At 39.1% G+C, this 21,138-nt stretch overlaps 1 protein-coding gene across 3 annotated transcripts in view; it reads right to left on the minus strand.

Moving 5' to 3' along the window:
* Positions 1-2,281: 2,281 nt before the first annotated feature.
* LOC113051668 (RNA-binding protein 33-like) overlaps positions 2,282-21,138 on the minus strand; it is a 43,000-nt gene continuing 24,143 nt past the window's right edge. Inside the window, exons 12-19 of one of the 3 annotated variants that reach the window (XM_026215599.1) lie at positions 20,713-21,032; positions 18,161-18,433; positions 17,692-17,979; positions 15,811-16,380; positions 12,412-12,585; positions 6,878-7,048; positions 6,407-6,495; positions 2,282-5,887 (exon numbers count right to left, since the gene is read on the minus strand). In XM_026215599.1, the coding sequence (XP_026071384.1) occupies positions 5,839-5,887; positions 6,407-6,495; positions 6,878-7,048; positions 12,412-12,585; positions 15,811-16,380; positions 17,692-17,979; positions 18,161-18,433; positions 20,713-21,032 (1,934 nt within the window). In that variant the 3' untranslated portion in view covers positions 2,282-5,838. Of the gene's footprint in view, positions 5,888-6,406; positions 6,496-6,877; positions 7,049-12,411; positions 12,586-15,810; positions 16,381-17,691; positions 17,980-18,160; positions 18,434-20,700; positions 21,033-21,138 lie in introns of all 3 variants that reach the window. The other 2 variants (XM_026215598.1, XM_026215597.1) reach the window with 2 other exon arrangements.

The raw sequence follows: 21,138 nt of genomic DNA on the forward strand, positions 1-21,138 counted from the left end.
TTATGATGGATGTGTGCATGTGTGTGCACGGACACTTTGAAGGGTGTTAACTAGTGAGTGAGCTTTTGAACTCTGTCGCAACACGAATAGAAATTCCACTACCATTTCTTGAGAAGACTTCATTGTGCTGCAGGTTTTGCTGCTTTTTAGAGCTGTTGGTGAGGCTCACTCTCAGCCTGACCTTGAGCATTTACACAGACACAAAAGTGACCGGGCGAAAGCATTCCTCGAGCAGGTAAATAAAACCAACTAATCCTTCAGAGGGGCCTTCTGCCGCGTCTGCAGAGAGAGCAACTGTTTCAACAAACGCTTGCTGGCATTTGCAAACAAATATGGACTGGCAACTTTTGTGAAGTGGGAACGAACTAAAGCCTGTCTATCGTTAAATTCCAATCATTCATCTCCATTGCATAAATATTTACCCAAGTGACAATCACTTTTACAAAACTACAATTTCCACGAATGACAACACGTAGGCTGCAGGACAGACTACAGCTTGTTCGGTGTGGACCACAGGGCTTATTTGAGACATAATGATTGATTAGTTACACTTTACAATAAGGTTTCATTCATTAGTTTTACTGCGTGTCAACCATAAACCATTCTAGTGCATTTATTAATCTTAATGTTTATCTCAGCATTTATTAAAACATTAATATCAATTGTTGTATCTGATAACATTATTCAATGCACTTATCTAAGATGAACATTTTAAGTAATATTAACAATATTTGGTTGCCAAATGCTGTAAAAAATACATTGCTCATTGCTAGCCTGTGCAATCACCGGGTAAACAACTAATGTTAACAAATGAGAAGTTATTGTAAAGTGGTACTGATTCCTTTCTAAAAAAGCTGTAAGATATGGAGATATTTTTGCAGGCAGCTTACAACTGATAAACATCAGTCTCTCAGAAAGCAGATGCAAGGTGAGTGTCAAAAGTCATTCATTTATCAGTAAACAACAAGACGGGCAACACAGAAGATAAAATCCAGGAAACAGATTTATTTAAGGGTATTATTCATAACAAGTACAGTCAAGGCATGTTATCGGTTTTCATTTGACAAGCTCCATGAAAGGTTACTAAACAAACACCAAATATATTGTTCCTAATACAACAAGTAGGACAGTCTGGTGTACACATTTCAGACACTTCAAAACAGTTTTAATACAAGAATGAGGGACAACAAAACTGCAATCAAAACAGCATAAATCACCCCCCCCCATACAATAATGATTTCCAAGTAATGTTTTCTTTTCGTCCAACAACACAACGTGAGCTGGTAAGAGTGTACAGATCATTCTTGGGCTTTGTGCAAGTTTCTGAACTTTGGAACTCAGAAGGGTGTGGTCCCAGACACGCAAAACTTCACGGACGTGGGCTAATACAGAAAGGAAATCCAGACGCAAGGTCCCCCTGCTTTAATACAGAAGGATTATGTTCACACAAACACCACACTGAGATCAACAAGCGCTTTCCCATTCAGCCTTAAAGAGCAGAGAGGGGGGGGGGGGGGGGGGGGAGAGGGAGAGACAGAGAGAGAGGGAGAGAGACAGACAGAGAGAGAGAGAGACAGACAGACAGACAGACAGACAGAGAGACAGTGAAAGACAGAGAGAGACGGAGAGAGGGAGAGAGAGGGAGAGGGAGAGGGAGAGAGCGAGAGAGAGGGAGAGGGAGAAGGAGAGAGGGAGAGGGAGAGAGCGAGAGAGAGGGAGAGGGAGAAGGAGAGAGCGAGAGAGAGGGAGAAGGAGAGAGCGAGAGAGAGGGAGAGGGAGAAGGAGAGAGCGAGAGAGAGGGAGAGGGAGAGGGAGAGAGAGAGACAGAGCGAGAGAATGAAAATAAATCCAAAGAAAAGAGAGTGAGAGAAAAACCCGAGAGAAGAGGTATCTGGCAGCACTTAAACTGAAGAGCACCTGTTGAAAAACGAAGAGAAGTTAGCATCATCTGGAGGCAGCTCTACTGTAGACAGACACAACAGTATTTAGAAGTGAAACCAAAAGGAGGGTTTTTCACATCAGTTTCAGATTTCAGTTGTCTTCTGATTTGAATATGCAGTGGTTTTCAAAAGCACTGGCCCATTCATGGAGTGTCACTGGAATTATTTTAGGAATGGATACACCGGGCACAGATCTAACATAAAAGGCACAAAAACTAAGCAGCTAAGAAACCATAAACCTGATGGTCTAGCCGAGTTCAAATGAACAACAGAGCGCTGAGCAAGACTACATTCAAAATCAGATTGACATTCTGTAGTATGTTTTTAATACATGTAATGTATTTTATGGCACCATCCTGTCCTAGTTATTAATGATACCAGCAATTGTTGTTTGCTAGTGTGAATATATATGACTTTCTCCAAACACAATCTCATCAGGTTACAGTTGTTTTAATCTACATACGTTACATAATCTACATACGTCAATATTACCTCAAGAAATCTGCTACTAAAACACACACACACACACACACACACACACACACACACACACATTAAACATTAAGTTTCTAGAGCTTCTGTACATTTCTAAACAGTCCTTTTGAAAACCAATGCCATCTTAGAATGAAAAAGGGTACAGATTATTTGATTTATGAAAAACCCTCCTTTCTGTGCGCCTGGAAGCTCTGTCCTGGAAAAGAGAAAAAAAAAATTTAATTACAAGACACAAATAATCATACTGCTGCCAACAGAGAGCAGTGTATTATGTATGATGCTTAAAATGGGAAGTAAAGAGAGACAAAATGATTACACAGAACAAGCATCAGAATTTACAAGTGTCAAGATTTTCCCCATGTATTCATAGGGGAAAAAATGCTGCATCTCCGGACTCATAGTTGACTAATATCATAAGAAATAAAGGTAATCTTATAACTAATTTTGAGTGTACCAGCCACTTGCAATTGACAGAAATAAATAAAACAAAACAAGATCCAACAAAAAGAAGACCTTTAACCTACTCCGCTTGTCAGAAACATCTGCCCAAAAAGAGACCAATTATTCAATCTCTGAAAACGTATCACGTGTGATTACAGTTCAGAAATAAACAGTTATTCTACACTTTCAGTGAAGTTACTAAAAGATTCAATATGAATCTGTTTTTCTCTCTGATAAGACAGTTTATAAATATTATGTCTTAAAAGATGTATACTTGGAAATATTGTTTTTAAAAGTCTCTCAGACTAGATGAAACCTTTTAAATCCATAGGATTAACTATTTACAGAAATACATTCAAAACAATAAATAAATTAAAGTGTGCATCTGCAACTGAAAAAAAAACAGTGGCCTATACCAATTTTACACAGAATGTGTGTAGAAAACTCCGTTAACAAAACAAAATAAAAAAAGCTTATAGTTTTAAGTGCATTCGTATGTATTTTATGACATTATTCATAATCTTACCCATTATATGTATTTCTGTGATTCCTAGAAGCTCATGGTGTAAATGAACACAAACACAGACAAATAAGGCACTGTGATGAACCATTCCCAACTACTATATTATAAAAGACAAAGGTAAATCAGAAAAATACAAGTGCATCTTAAACCTCGAGGTGCTGAAGGGTAGCAGCTTTACAGGTGAACTCGACACACGCAATCCATGAGCATTCAAATCAGAACACACAAAAAACCTCTTTGAGAGAAATCGTTGCACCTTAATTGGAAACAATATTTTCCCCTAAAATCAGTTTCTATGGTTGGCAACAGAGAAAGATTCAGGAGGTTGGAGGAAATGGAGAAACCAGTATGTGGTGTTCAGAATAATAAAAGACATGCACGAGGGAATCTTCAAACACAAAACAACAGACAACAGTTCATCGGGATCAAGACAGCTGGCTTCACATACCTGCAGTTACATGGTATATATGTGACCATCTTTTATTTTTCATCTTTAAAATATCATCAAATAATAAGTTCTCCAATAACAAAACGGTTGTAAAATGACCAAGGAATATTTTTTATATGTATATATATATATAAAAACAAACTGAGAAAAGAAATTCACCGGTCACGTACTAGTTCGGTATTTTCAAACACGGAAAGATTTCAAGATGAGAAAACAACAAACTTGACAGCTTCATACACATTTCTTTTTGTTCATTATATACAAGAAAGTGACCACGGATAACAGTTGCTCCCGAATCCTTTGAAACTGCACACCTGGATGTGCTAATATCTACAGACATCATTTTTGATTAGATTTTGTTATATTATCTAGAACGGAGATATTTTCAATACTACAACAAGACTTTGTTTGTGCCTATAATGTAAATTGGTTGGATTAACATTAGTCACATATATGAAAACTGTAATGCACTAGATCTAAGATCATTTCTGGGGCCATGAAGTGACCATTCAGATTAAGCTGAGACATATCCAAGCACTATGCTTGCACAGTACTGACGGACTATTATTATTATTAGTATAAATAATAATGCTGACATAACAGTTTGAGGAGTGAAATACTCATGATTGAAGCCATGCAATCATTTAAAAAGTGTGTAATATATTGACTGGAGAATGAAAAATGTATGGGTTTTCAAAAAAAAAAAAGAAAAAAAAATCCAAAAATCTAAAGCTTGGGTAACAACTTATAAAATAAATAGGAAAATATTTTGATTGACCAATCCTGATCTGCATTCCCATCTGACCAGCTTCAAAACAATTAACGGAGCCAAAGCTATACGAATATAATTACAAACAGTCCAAAATATGTCTTTCTTCCCAAACATATGACCAAGCTGTTGTTGTAAACGGGACAGTCGTGACCTCTTCACAATTCATAAACACATCTAGTGCTCTACACAAGCAAACAGACCTATCAATAAAATCCAAGACTCAGCAATCCTCTTCCACCCACAATACTTGCTGAACTCTGAGGAAAGAAAACTAAACGCATTAAAAAGTAGCATTACTGAAGGGGGAGACTTGCCTTTAATACTAGCTGAGAAGCTATTCCTAACAACAATTAAAATAATCGAAATACTCAATTCCAGCACCAAAACTTAAAATCAAAGTAGAAAAGCCATTTAGTGTCAAATCGTTTCTCAGCTGTCTTTAGTTCACAAAGACACACGTCACGATCACCACTCCAGCTCCGCAGAACAAACCTCAACTGCAATACAATCACAACGGTGAAAGAGACGATGAAGAAACGTGAGATCATGAAGAGTCATAGAAAACTGCACACAAAAAAAAGACACCTGCAATATCACAGTGGCTTCCAAAAAAAAAAAAAGCTCAACCCAAACATGCCCCTGAGTTTCTATACCAGCACTTCAACATCTCTAGCAAGCAGTGCTTTACACTCTGATATACCACAGGAGACAGAGCTCTGTACAGAAGACATCTGCTGCCCTCTACAGGTCACATTTACAACTGAAGCTACACATTACTGTTCAATCAGGCCAAACCACCCGTCAACGACAAAAATATAAATACATACATACATACAAAATATATTTTTTAAGTGATTCCTATTTGACTGAAACCGGCCATTCAAAATATTTGTTCTAATTATGTTGAGAGCTTGAGGATGGGAGCAACTATTATCAACTGGCTTAAAAATGTCTTGGCTTTCATATCTCGGTCTCTCTTTTCACCTGCTGGCTTGGACCATTACGGATTACTCCATATATAAATGAAAGTACAGAAACAAAGTCAATAACAGCATGAGTTCAGTGCTGTGCCATTTCCAGCATGTTTGTGATTCTGTCGACAGCGCTCTCCACACAGATCCCACAGCTTCATCCTCCCGACTCTGCGTCTGTTTTTCAGAAATAGACGTTCTCTTCTTGTTCACTTCTCTTCGTCTTCTCTGTTGAACTGACTCGCTCCTCAGCCATCAATAACGGAAACATCGATGTGAGACAAATCTATCATGTGCCTATGTAATCAAGGGAACATGTGATGGAAATGAGACACTCGCACTTAAAGCAAGCTAATCTGAGGCATCTCCATCAAAAAATGAGGATCAGTGGAGTCACAGGTGAGCACGTGTTCTTTGTTTTGACAAGTAACACTTGCTGATGCTGCATTTCGGCACATTTCATTTGCCCTTTGGCTGCACAAACCATTACGCATAACAACTCTGATCTGCTTCAGCCATTAACACAAACACCTTAATAAACCCATATATGAGGAGACTTATAGATTTGATATTTGATAACTGTACTATAAAACTAATTTTTTTTTTTGGAGCTATTAAGGTGAAATAGGTTTCAATTCAAAATCTAATTTGCAGCATATATTTACAATGAAAATTCGGCCTTGGTATGAATAGGCCTCATTCTAAAAAAAAAATAATAATCTAATTATCCATAAAAGGTCAACTACATTTTGTGCATGCATGCATTAAGCAGAAACAAACAGCACAATGCTGCAATAGATGAATTCAAAAGCTTACCTGTGAAAGCTGTGCTGAAAACTCACTGCATGCTGTGGGTTCACAAACTTGGCAATGGCCTTCCGCTGCTCTGGCAACATTGTAAACATCTATCAAAGAATCAGCAGATTATCTAGGAGCCGATCTAAATGCTCATCCTCATGTTTCAGTAAGAGATGGCCAAGTTCATACAGGAGCACAACCCAGAATGCACAGCTAGATGGCGCTATTGGAATATTTTAAGAAGAGCACACTTTTATCTTGGGGTCATAGTCTTCTCAGGAAACAATTCTTCTCCCAAGTAAAGTATTTTGCAAACTCCATCTGATTCTTTTAATGGCGTTTATGTGAGGGATAATTTACAGCTAAGAGAGCATTGAATGATTTTATTCCACGATGTGTATATATATATACACACACACAAACACACACGTATATAATAAAAGCCAGAAATGTGAATTGATTAGTGGAAAAAAGGTAATGAAGCCTTACCTCAAGAGGGCCAATGGAGCTGAGAAGGTTCTTGAGCTGTTTGTTGGTTGTGGTGGTAGAGAACCCTTCGATGCAGACACTGCTTCGCTGACAGTCCTGAGCTCTTGGGGTCTGCTGCATCACACGCCCCCCGCCCCGGCCACGGCCACGGGCTCGACCCCGGACCACCACCTGTGCACATCAGGGAGGGGAATATTAACAATGATGGAAAGAACAAGTAACAGTACACTCTACACGCTATTTGATATTATATATATTTATAAAAAAAACCTCTTAAAAACATTATAATTTATACTCATTTAACGTTTCTATTATCATGCATTGTTAAGACTTCTATGGTTTAACCATATGAACAAATTGTTGCAAAAATCAAGGTAAACCATATTATCAAATTTCCTGTAGCCGTGATTTAATTACCATTAATTTAATTAAATAATCCAAGCTAGAGAATATTAGATCATATAGTAAAAAATTGTATTTTCAACATGAAGATGAAGTGCTTTATGTCTGAAATAGGAGAGACAGTCCGCCAATCTCTTCAGCACTTTTCTGATAAAGTCTGTGAAGCGGTTAGAGGGAAGAGAGCTCTGAAAAAGGTCATCATTAAGTCACGCCCGGAGTCTGCTAGAGGCCAAGTGACAAAACCTGCTGATGACAATCATGTGGTCTGTTGAGACTGAAGCTGAGCTCTCGGGCCTCGAGAGCAAAGCTCTGTGCTGGGCACAAACCAAAGACACATAATGCTTCAGCATAAGCCTTTCATATTAGAAGGCAATAAAGTATTTTATGCTCACTGAGACGGCACTTATTTGATCAAAAATAATGTAAATAATAATTATATAGACAATACACACACAAAAAAAAAAGATAAATATTGATTACATTGGTCAAAAGAGAGAAAGATCTCAAATTTGTCATCAGCCTCTGCAAAATATAGTCTTATAAACACATTAAATATTTTAGAAATGAAAAAATATATACATTAATAATCATATATATATATAAAACAGTTTTGCTATTTTAATTTTATGAATTGTGATTTTTTTTTTTTTTGTAGATAATTTGATGAAGATTAATCATCAATCACAGCATTTATTTGAAATGGAAATCTTCTCTAACATTATACAAGTCTACTTCACTTCATACTTCCTGGTCACTTTCAATTGCTTTAATATATCTTTATTCAGAAAGGATGCATCCATTTCTTAAAAAAATATAAATATGTGATATATATATTTAAATGATATATTAATTATATATATTAATTATATTATAATATATTAATATTAATACATTTGGAACAGTAATAAAATATCCCAGTACAATGCATCTTCTTTTTACATATAAGAGAAGCATCAAAAGGCCCAGGTTTGCTGGCTCTGGACACAAGTAAGTGCAGCAACCATGCTGAAAAAATCCCTTATGGCTTCCCAATGCTATGAGCTAGATGCTTTCTCACCACATACCGAGTATACAATTCACTCTTGCTCCAAGCGAGACACTGGGTACAGTGTCAGTGAGTGATTTACAAGACCACAGTTATCCCTGTAAACAGCAGTCAGTGTTTAGGATATCCGACTCAACACGAGAGCTCAGGCAGATGCAGCAAGGCAGCACGACTGAGACCGTGCGAGGGGATGTGTGGGAAGGCACTCTGCTGTGACTGACTGACACATGTTAGCACTGCGTTTATCCCCTGAGAATGGACTACTGTACAGAGACAGCAAGGGATCTTCATCTCTCCTGCTTCAGCCCGTCAATATCATCACACCTGGCAGTCTGTTCCATATCATTACTGCTCCTGCTCTCCTCCAAAACAGCTAGCAGTCCCCTGGGAGAAGCAGTGACACAGCCAAGCCACAGCAGGAAACCAAATCTGCCATCTTTACTACAGCTGAAGCGTGAGAGAGAGAGCAGCTCTTTATGACAGAGAAAAAGAGGAAATGGTGCGTCTAATAGAGAGTGCAGATGTGAATTGTATATTCTGGAGAACACTACACGAGGCCAGGAGGAACAGCAACAGCTCCACTCAACGACAACAACAACAAGAATAAAACAAATACAACCGATAAGGGGATTCAAGTGATTTAGGTCAGAAATGTGCAGTTTCATGGGTAAGTTCAAACTTCTCTCTCTCTTCTACTTCCTGACAAAGATATGACACTTTTGAGAACTAATACAACAATGAACGGCAAAATGTAAAATGTGTTATGTACACAACCATTCAAACATTTGGGGTTATTATTATTATTATTATTTTTTTTTTTAATGACTTATGCTCACCAATGACATTTCTGATCAAATAAATAAGATGGTTTATGAAACCGCTTCAGCATTGCCTGATTTGTTAGGTTATTTCTGTGGTCTTCAACCCTGCTCCTGGAGAGCTACCATCCTACAGATTTCAGCTCCAACCCTAATCAAACACACCTGAATCAAGGGGTTCAGGGCTACTTGACTTGATACACACAGGTGTGTTGGAGCGGGGTTGGAACTGAAGTCTGCAGGACGGTAGCTCACCAGGAGCAGGGTTGGAGATCCCTGGGTTATTTCAAGTAAGGTTTCGGACTTCAATCCCTGCTTTTTAGGGGTGGCACGGTTCGCTGAAAAAAACCAAACCGTTCGGTTCTCCACACTCGGCACGTGCTGGGACCACGGTTCAACTTAAATCTGACAAAGCACCTAAATTATGGTTTGCTATAAATAACATGTAGCTAGGCGTAAAACAAACAGGGTTCAGCTAATATGTGTTTCTGTTGATGGATGCACATTCTGGCTTCCCAGACATTACATCAACAGCGATGAGAAGAAAAAAAACCTACCCTGGACAAATCATTCACTTTTGTTCAACACGAATCCCATATTCTGGAATATGAGCAGTCACTTATTCCGTCATCATCCGGGAGCTGATAGCACGTGCTCATAGATGAGATCTGAACAACACACGTTAATATGTGTTAAAACTAAACTCATTTAAGCTTTGCCAGTTTAAACATTTAAGAGCAGTGAGAAGAATTGTGCGTGTCATCATCCGAAGCGCGCAAACCCGTGCCTCAGAACGCCCACAAATATTAAGCTCTCTCTTAAGTATTGTATTTAAAAGGACAAATTCAGACAAAAATTATGTCAAAATGCCCGTCTTGGTAAGTATCCTAAAGCAGATATAGCCGGATGAACGTAGGCCACTGTATCAGTGCATTCTCTTAAAGTGACAGTCTTTATATTAATCGAACAGCAACAACAAAGATTTAATCATTGCTCTTGATTAAAAAGCTTTTGTAACTTTAATAAAGAATAATCTTTAATTTATACAGTCCAACATGCAATGCTGTTTTACATTTTATTACTTCATTTAATTTCTGTTCCTAAAAACCTATGCTTGACCTACCTTAAAAAAAAACAAAAAAACTGAAAATCACTGTTTATTTTTTTTCTTTATTCTATTGTATTTATTTGTGCTGTTGCTTGTAGTTGGATAGAATATTCTTTATTTTGTTTAATTAGAAAGTATAGTTTTTCCATAAACATAGCAAATACCGAACTGTACCGAAACAGTGACTCTAAATCCGTGAAACAAACCGAACAGTGAAAAAGTTGAACCGCGTCACCCCTACCGCTTTTCTTAGCGTCTTTTATGAAACAGGCCTCGGGTCTCCGTAGTGTTGTGACTCGTCAGATTCACGCAGCAGCAGTGGTATTAGTCACAGATTATTGGTCACTTTTTAAATAATCATCCACTAGTAATTTTTGTATAAACAAATAGTTTTTTACCGATGCAAATATGTTAGAAATCATGCAAACGGCAAGTTGTAGCCGATTCACACCTTTTAAATCTATGCTTCTCTTCATTAACTTTGATGTCGACGCACCGGTTCGAATCGGTGAATCTTCTAGATGGGAAGTGTATGAGAACGGTTTACTCCTGCTGACATACCCTCGTGTGCCGCAGTGATACGGTGGCTATATCGCAGACAAAGACAGGGCTCGACCGTGCAGGTGCTTCAGTCGCATTTGTGACTAAACATAGATGTGTGCAAACTGTAAAATGTATTTAGGAGCATTTTATTTGTAAAAATAAAAATTGAATGTAATAAAACATCTTCAATACATGAAATGGTAAAACAAACATCTTAATGATCATTTTAAGACATCTTATATTTTGAGGATGGAAAAACTAATTGCCATACAGCCTATTGATTATTAAATTTCAAAAGGCTATGATGTCATTAATTTAAAAAAAAAGAGCGGGTGCTGTTGCGCACCGCTTCAAAATGATTCTCAATCAATGAATAGAGCACATTTATACCTTGCGATTGCTTATGAATTTAAGTTGATGATGCGTGACAATGTCTACTTTATGATCTTAATATAATGTTTTAAACCTTGTAAGAATGTATAGTTTATCTCTCATCTGAAGGATCAACCCCGCAATACAATAGATATTTCAAAATAAAAGTCACGCTGTATTTAAGGTTGTTTTTAATTAAAAGTCACACGTTACATTCTTTTTTTTCTGGGAATTATTGGTATTTTGGTTACACAATAAATTGTATTTAATTTAATTTCCATTTCATTCATAGGTAACCTGTTGTAGTTTCTGGCTGGGATGCTTCCCCACAGGAAGAAACGTCAAAGATTATTTGACATATTTTTCCATATATAGATTTTAGATATAGATATAGATAGTATCAGTTAAATCTGTGTCCTAATCACTGAGAGAGACATTATATGTCTATGTTGCATATTGCAGTGCATAATATGTAATATAAAATATTATTACATGTAATGTAATTTAATGTTTAATAGTAGCCTACAATCTTAAAATTAATTTCAATAAATGTCACATTTAGTAGACCATTTTTGTGGGTAATAGGAGGATTTTCCAGTATATTTCAAACCTGTGGGAAGCACTGTACATGATCTGTCAGAAATCATACTAATATGTTGATTTGATGCTCAAGTAACATTTCTTCTTATTATCAAATGTTGAAAACAATTGTGCTGCTTCAGGATTCTTTGATGCATAGAAAGTTCAAAGGAACAGAACTTACTGGAAGTAGAAATCTTTTGTAACATAAATGTCACATAAGATCAATTTAATGCATCCTTGCTAAATAAAGAATTAATGTCAAAAAAAAAAAAAAAAAAATCTTACGGACCCCAAACATTTCAGTGGCGGTGTATCTTACCATTCTTGGGGTGCCACAGAGGATAATGAGAGATGGGGAATTTGATCTGATTCCTCGTAAACAAGTTAAATGCATTGCTTTCTGGCAAGTTTCATAATTTCCCTCCACAGTACACAAAATGCATAAAACAATTTACAGTTACAATTTATGACTATCAGCAATCTGCTTCCACCGTAATGCTTTAATTCAGACGTTCCCAACTCAGAAAGCCATGGCTTAAAAGAAAGTCGTAAATACATTCCTTTCGACATGACTTGAAATCATCATTAGTATCAGGGCTTAAAATGTCATTGTGCACCTGTCCAATTAAAGGCTTATGAGAGTAATCCAGATTCAATGTCATACCCGGTTCGTTTGGTTTGCCGTGCCACGACCAGCCTGTTGTTGATTTTGTATACCACCAGTTGCCATGGAAACTTTCCTGATGGGACCAAGTCTCTGTTGGGGGGCAGGCCGACCGATTGGTTGTTGTTGCTGCTGCTGCTGTGGGGGACCAGTGATGGGACCAGCATCTGCCTGCTGAATACAGAGCAGACACATCTTACAACCCACACAAAGAAAATCTCCAGCGGCACGCAAAAACAACAAACATTCCAGTCCACCATGAAGTCTGATTGTATCACAAATATTCAAATGCAAACTGCTTCTATCAAAAGTTATTAATACAATGGCAGACTTACAGCTCACCAAACATACTGTGATCAGTTTAAACTGGCACAGCTTAAATAAAAAGCAAACAGAGACACAATTAGAGACAGACGTGTTGAATTGTGTGACGTGAAACATCTTTCATAACAGTGATGAGTGCATCTCCAAACACAGATGGCATGGAAGTGGACCTGTTTAAGATAAACTGCCTCTGGCTTTTCCTCCAAATTTGAGTGGTGGGGGGATTCTTCTTTGTTATTTTTTGTATTATTCAACTACATTGTAAAAAAAAAAAAAAAAAAAAAAAAAATAGAGAGGATGTGCTGGTTTCTTTCAAATCAAAGCATAAATGCATGCTAGGGCCGTCCAATTTTTTTTTTTTAATTTTGCATTCAAATTTTAGGTTTGCGTTAAGGAGGCTGCTTTAAGGCCAGAGCCGGGTGTACTTCACATTCGGTGCTCCTTTCCATCTTGCGTCTGCACAGCTTTCAAAAGACTGACGAACTCGACACACAATACCACTTCGCTCTCATTTTCCTCGTGCGTGCGCTGTTGTACGGGCACCGTCCACGTGGTCTCAGAGCTTGATGACGAAAATGACAAAATGCGGATGGTGTGTGGATGTAGTCGGCCCAAGTATATTTTGGCTTTTATCAGTGGCACACGAGATGCATTGACAATGTAAGTTTGATTGCATTATAATTTTCTTGCTAGCCTATCTAGTTGAAGCCACTAGATGCGGCGCTGCTGCGATGCTCTTTCAAAATATTGCAGAAAAAGAGAACAACAATGTGGACAAGATGTTGTTTACATCACAACTGAAACCAAGCCATTCACACAGAACGCATATTTCACACATTTTCTAGAGGGACACCGTTGGACTCGTTCCGAAGATGAACTAAGCTTTTACGGGTTTGGAACAACATTTCATTTTGGGGTGGAGTATCCCTTTAACATGGTAGATAAAAGCAGCTTGTTTTTTTTTTTTTTCTAACATTATACTATAGGTGTACTACTTATGTATGTGCTGTTGTGGTAGGCCAGTATCAAATCGTATATTTGGCACACTGCCTTTGTCTTGTCCTCACTCAATTTAAAGTGCTCCCACACACCTGAGGTCTTCAGTAGGGGTGCGCCGATCGCTAATGCGCATCTCGTCAGTAAAGCCGGTTCTCTAATCAGCGGTAAATTCCATCAGGTGCGTGATTTCACATAGAGCAGCTGTTAATACACAGAGCCGTTGTTAATAGAGTAGATGCGCAAATCCACGTTCATTTTCAGCATTTATTTGCACATCTGCTCAGTTAACAACCGGCTTTACTGACGAGATGCGCATTAACGCACCCCAGTCTTCAGCATTTTTATCTTCTCTTCCAGATGAACTGAATAATGACGTTAACGACGTTCACTCATGGACGATTCATATTTAAGCACGAATGATAAACGTTACGAGGGGATGGCAATTGTTAAAAAAAAGAAAAGAAGAATATCTGAATCTCAAACTCACAGAACAAATGTAATATAGTCCACCACAAAGAGAAACAAACATCAGCATATATTCCTTATCTGACAGCAACACTTATATTCAGTCTGGTAAAGCATTGAATACTGTGTGCTCCCTATAAACACATTCCTTCAGTCTACAACAAAGACATAATTGCCAAACCTGCTGCACTCATACTTTTCTCCCCATCTGTCTTTCAAAGCCATGTGCATTATCTCAATTGCATCTCCACGTGAGAGAGGTAATGGATTAATCTTACTCGATACAAAATCCACACCTTCTGATTACATCAGATGCACCGCTGCAATACAAAGGGTGGGTTGATGACATTTGACAAGCACCTCCCCCTCCCACCCCGTCACCTCCATCCCCCAAGCTGCTTTTGTACGGCACAGGCTTTCTATTCTTACTGATGAAAATTTAATTTGCTCTTATCTGTACGGCTAAGCTGGGGAAAAACACAAATCCGCCTAAACCGCCATCTCCCTTTCTCCCAGACTCTCGCAGGTATTATTACACCGATATCGACACAGACGAGGAAGATTAATTGCAGGTGTCCCCAGACCGACAACTATTCGAACACACATCAATGATGAGCTGATGGATGAATAAAGCGAGAGGCGAGACGAGATAGATGAAGAGAGTAACACTGATTGAACACAAGTTAGAAGGGAGAACAAGAGAGAGAGAGATAACATTGTCAGGCGGCTGAGGTTGACAGCAGGAGAAGGGAAGCACCTAGAGGATCAGATTCTCTCCATCTGACACCCCTCCCCATTCTTCCTCTTTGTCAGTCAGATCCACAGCACTTCAGACAGCTGCATGTAGCTTTCTATTAACTATGCTGACACACAGCTATCTTCATCCACAGAGATTCTGCACTCAAAGGAAATATTTAGCTTCGTTTCAGGAAGGAGACTGGAAAAGAACGTTTTCTCCTCATTCAGTGAAGCAAATATTATCTTAGAGCCCATAAATCATATTTGGGTCCTTCTTTTCTTGATTGAGACTCTGAAAATGTCCTGCCAGATTTGTAAATGACCACCTCAAACTCTAGCCTTAATGCTAAAAGGCTGCTGGAACCCTCAACATAAACTTCCATTAGGTCTTGCTCAAATTGTCATGTGAAAATAGTAGCTTGACTTAAAGAAGACACCACTGGATCTGTTGTTGTGACTCAAAGTAAAAGTGCAAATGCCAAGCAACTTGCTTTAATGATGCCCAGAACAGTGCCATTTATTGGCTTAAAAGGTAAAAGAGTTCTGTCAATTAAGTGTGGTGTCACAAATCACAGCACAGGGAGCACGTTATGTATTGATTCTCTCAAAAAGAGAAAAAACATTATGATTTAAAAATCTTAAGTGGTCAAATAAAGTAGACTCCTTGACTTTTAGAGTAATTGGAAATCCTGCTCGTCGAGTTCAGAGGTCTTTGATTTTATTCTATAAAGAGCTCTGGTGACAACTACTTTGGAAAAAAAAACCACCAAAAGGACAAAGACAAAAAGAGAAAGAATTGAAAAAGAAAAAATAAGTGGCATGTGAACTTTAAAGATCACATCTAGTGTTTAAACTGGTAACAAATTCACTCACCTCTCCCTGAAGTTTAACTAGTCGCACTTTCTGTGGGACCTGTGGTGGTTCTACGATGTTTGTTCTTTGCATCACTGTTCTCTTTCCTCCAGGTTGAGGCTGAGCGACTGGCCCTTCTGATGGGTTGGTCTGAGCAGCACCTAGTCTTTGAATGTTTTGTGGGGTCATGGTCCTCTTCTGCTGCGGTTGCCATTGACCCTGCGTGCTGGCTTCAGGAGCAGCGTTCTGTTGCTTCTGCGGCCCAGACCAGCCTGAATTAGTGTTCTGCAGTCGGGCCTTCACATTTGGACGAGGGGAACTAAGACCTGACAAAGGGTTCTGGGGGGTGCCGTTAGAGGTCAGTGAAGGGACCGGCTGTGGGGGTTGGGCTGCAGGGAACGGTGTGGGGTTCTGAGTTTGTGGAGTCTGGTTTGGGTTCTGGCTGCTTTTCCTATCCATCAGCTCTTTTTTGCGCATCCCAGCCTGCATCTGTCTGCGCTGCTCTTTACGCTTGAGGATCTCTTCTCGCAGACGCTTCTGTTCCTCGATCTTCAGTCGGTACTGACGTGTCTCCTCATCTTCATCTGGGTCCTAAACAAATACATTTTTGGATAAAAAATTAATTAAAATTGTCGTCAGCTTTAATTTTTTGGCTGGATGAAAAAAAAGGTGTAAAAATACAGTAATGTATGTTTAAGTTTGTTTCGTTTTAGTATAATCAAAGTTGAGCGTTCATCTCTATGCCCAATTATACACAACAAATCTGAAGGATTAAATAGAGTTTGCACATCACTTCCTTTGGTGTGCATACACACACACACACACACACACACACACACACACACACACACACACACACACACACACACACACACACACCAGTTCAACTGTAGTCCAATTAAAATGTATACATGCTGGACAGTCAAGCTACATTTGGATTATCTGTATTTATTTGTCTAAACTGGTATGATTTCAGACAAAAAAAAAAGAAATTTTAATTGACTAATATTTAAGGTAAGCATTAAAAAAAAGCTTTGCTTGTCCGTTTCATTGTCATGACAACTTATGTGGTTATTTTCATGCCAAAACTCAGGTCGGAAATGAAAAATTATCTTTATAATCTATTTTCTTAAAAAAACTAAGCTTTTACAGAAAGTATCAGCACAAAAATAGTAAAAAGGATAGCCAATCAGCCAAAACATTAAATCATTTAGCAGACGCTTTTATCCAAAGCGACTTACAAATGAGAACAATAGAAGCAGTCAGGTCAACAAGAGAACAACAACAGTATACAAGTGCCATGACAAGTCTCAGTTAGTCTAGTACAGAACGCATAGCCAGGTTTTTTTTTTTTTTTTTTAAATAGATGAAAACAACAATATTGCCGTGTTTCCACCGCAGGAACTTTACCCAGGAACTAGGGACTTTGGCCTGGTACTTGGTGTGTTTCCACCGCAGGAACCAGGAACTAAATAAAGTTCTGCTGTTTGAAAATTTACTGGATTTGCGTCGTCATCCCACTCGCAAGACGAATGCGCAAAGTCTGAACTACCGAGGAGGATGCACGTCCAAAATCAGCGTACTTCGTATTGAGAAACATGCGCAGACCTACGTCACCAGTCTATTAGCCTAATCTACCCGGTACTTTACACCGCAGTGGAAACGCAGAAAGCAACAGGCCTGGAGGTAAAAAAGTTCCTGGTACAAATGTTACGGGTAATTTTGGTGGAAACGCGGCATATGACTATATAAACTAATCAATGAGTGTATTGCAGTGGAATAACCCAGTTCAAACAGAACAAATGTAGCATTTTAAATAGTGGCTACTGCAAAAGTCTATGGATGGAAAACATGCTGAATGTTAACCCCTCCCACATGATCATTCATGCTACGCAGTATTACCTCGGAAGTGGTGCTTGACTGTGCAGCTGGACACTCTTTCTTCATCTCAGGCACACTGGGCTGCTCTGGTGCTTTGGCAGCTCCCTGCCCCTGTGCCACAGATGATCCTCTTCCTGCCGGTCCAGCACGTGCAGCCTGCCCTTGCCTAATATTCTGTGCTGCCCTGCTAACAGGCTTTGCTTGCCCACCAGGCACTGGCAGGCAATTATTGTTGCTTGTGGCGATGGGCAGCTCACGGAGATTGCTGTTGCGTTGAGTAGAAAACTTCTGCAGTGGAGAAGGAGGCATCTGAAGAAGAGGAGGTGGTGGTCATATATATGGGTTGACGATTCATAGTACTGCAAAGACTGAAAATCAGTTCAACTAACAACACTTTTGCTCAAAAAGCTATTGAGCTGACATACATGAATTAACTATGTTTATTTATATTATATATTTATCTTGACAAATACACATTTGAATGGCTAACCATTTTGGGTCTGGCATGGTTATTTCGTTGCTGGTTGCCCTGAGGTTGGCACTGCATCTGTCTTTGGTCGCTTTGAATCATCCGGGGAAAGTGGGGCTGAGAGAGGTGCACCATGGGATGTTGGTCCCTTGGGTGGTGTTGGTGGTGCTGTTGGTGTTGGGGTGGAGGCTGGGTGTGAGGTGGACCCTGGAGGGGCAAGTCTTGTCTGTGTTGCTGGTGCAAGGATTGATGGGATAGTGGCAGATCATGGTGCATGGGCAGCTGCATTAAACCCTGAATACCACAAAACACAAAGAATACAGCCTGAATAAGACCTCAAATCAAATATACAGAAAATAATCCAGAGCAAAGTTGTAGCCTTGATCAGACGAATGAATTAGATCAAGCTTTAGGACATTTATACTGAAATGTAGGCCAGTCATGATTGAGAATGTGGGTACCTTTGAAGTCAGCGCTGTATATATTTCAGTAGTCTTACAGACAGATCATTTTTCACTATTATCGTAGTGTACAACTAAAATCATTTATAATCTCAAGCCAAGGAAAATAACACCAATTTGTGTTTAATGACGATTAAGAATAATTTTTTTCATTAAAGAAAGCTAGACCTGATGTGTAACTACTAACCCAGTGACCTCGAATAACCATGAAGTGACAAACAGTGCTAACACAAGAGGGCAGTCTTATCTGCTGCTTCAAATGAAGACTGCAGCTTCTCTTTGCACAGGAGACCACTACACCTACGTCTTACAAAAACAGCTGTCCAACCAAGCTAAAACACCTTAGGTATGGCTCTTTGTCATATACAGGACTGTACACAGACTTTGTGGTCAGTATGATTTATTTTTATTTTTTTAAAGAAATTAAAGGGGTCATATGATGCAATTTCAAGCTTTCCTTTATCTTTGAGTGTTACAAGCTCTTGGTGCATAAAGATCTGTAAAGTTACAAAGACTAAAGTCTCAAATCCAGAGAGATATTCTGTATCAAAGTTAAGCCTCTGCCACACTTCCTAAAACGTCTCGCTCAAACACGCCCCACATGTCTACTTCACTGTGTGGAAATATTTGCATAATGCCGCAGCAAAGAAAGAAGGCGTGGTTTCAGTAACAGTTAGTGTTGAAGCAGTCATGTCAGAGAGATGCTGCGTGTATCTAGGCGAAAACAAAAGCACTTTATTTGGCCTTCTGAAAGTGGATGCATTCAGAAATATTTAAGATTACTTACAACAGAACAGCAATGCATTTTATGGACGACCGTTTCGTGAACCTAGGAGAGAAGGTAATTCTGATTTTGCTACGATAATCTGCCGCTTTCAGAATCAGCTACGTCATCACTGTGTCTGTCACGTGACTCTGTTCCCTTTTTATTGGTAAAACTAAGGACATTATTAACTGTCTTTACATTTATTTTGAAAGATGAAACTTGCAATTATGGAAAGGGGCATTACATTTCTGAGGGGTTAACTCCGTGTCAGCGCGCGCTCTGAACGGTAAAGGGGCAGAGATTTCAGACCTCCATTTATTAAGGAGATCGGTCACAAATCTCATCATCCGAGCCAACGTTTTTTGAGCAAATTTCAAAGCCGCACCCGCCCGCCATCCGCTGATTGTTTTGCGGTCTATGGCCATGCAATGCTTTGCTGAAGCGAGCCGCAAAAAAAAGCCATTGTCTGTTCTAGAAAGGATGCAGCAAAGATATTTAATGCTAATGTATGAGGCATAGGCCTACGCTGAGTTTCATTTGCGATGAGATGCGCTCTAGTTCACAGTGCAGTGCAAGTGAACGCGGCGCGCTGGTGCTTCCATGTCACGGTTATCATTGTCTGCTATATTTGCTTTTTATTTATTAAAATACACGCAATTGGTTGATGAAACATTTATTAAAATTAAGACAAAATTTGTACAAAACGAAATTCGTTTTTAAGAAAGATTTTCTACAAAGCAAAATTTTATGAAGTGGTAAATATCATGTCTGACGATTTACAAAACTTCATTAAGTGGTAAAAACCATGTCTCCCGATATATTGCGCATCTTATGATCCTATCTAAAAAATGTTTGTAAAAAATATTTTAATGACACGGTTTTGGCGGTTATAGAGTTCTAATGACGGTGTTCAACTATAACCGCCGGTCTCACGGTTATATACGAACCGTCACACCCCTATAGAGAAGATGCGCAAATCCACTTCATTTTCAGCGTTTATTGGCCCATCTTCTCAGTTAACAACGGCTCTGTGTAGTAACAGCTGCTCTATGTGAAATCACGCACCTGATGGAATTAACCGCTGATTAAAGAACCGGCTTTACTGACGAGATGCGCATTAGCGATCGGCCGATCGTGATCGGAGCACCCCTACTTATAACGGTAGTGTATGACTGCCTCATTTATTACTGAGTTCCAGGATTGTGGAAAATACAAAATAAATGCCAAATAATTAAATTTTTTCCTATACTACATTTTTCATGCCATGCTTTAAATTAACATGCAGTATTCAACATGCCAGCAAGGCCATGCAGATTTCTGGTAAACTGACTTACTCTCTGGCGTACCTGCATACCAAACTGCATGTGCTGTGAGTTAAATGGGGGTCCTTGCTGTTGGGGCGAAAAGGGCTGCCTGTGACCCCCAAAGCCACGAGGTCCTCCATGCTGCGGGGCCAAACCTGTCCGAGAGGGCTCTCTTTGGAAAGTACCGCCTCCTTGAGACCCTTGGTTCTGCCCAAGCCCCAGAGAGCCAAATCCAGGGCTTCTGAGTCCCCCTTGTAGGGGGAATGATGGCGGGCCTTGCCCCGATAATGAAAGACCCCTGTTATTCATGAGGGGGGCAGGACCTGGCTGGTCAAATAAGTGCTGGCCCAAAAAACGTGGTTCTAGAAAAGAGAAAAGAAAGGAATAAAAGATTTAACGTGAATGAGAAGCCAGAAACCTAAAGCATCAATTCTGACTGCTTCAGTTGCTGGTAAATGACTGGATGGA

Source organism: Carassius auratus, chromosome 32 (assembly GCF_003368295.1).
Source record: "Carassius auratus strain Wakin chromosome 32, ASM336829v1, whole genome shotgun sequence".
Classification (NCBI taxonomy): Eukaryota; Metazoa; Chordata; class Actinopteri; order Cypriniformes; family Cyprinidae; genus Carassius; species Carassius auratus.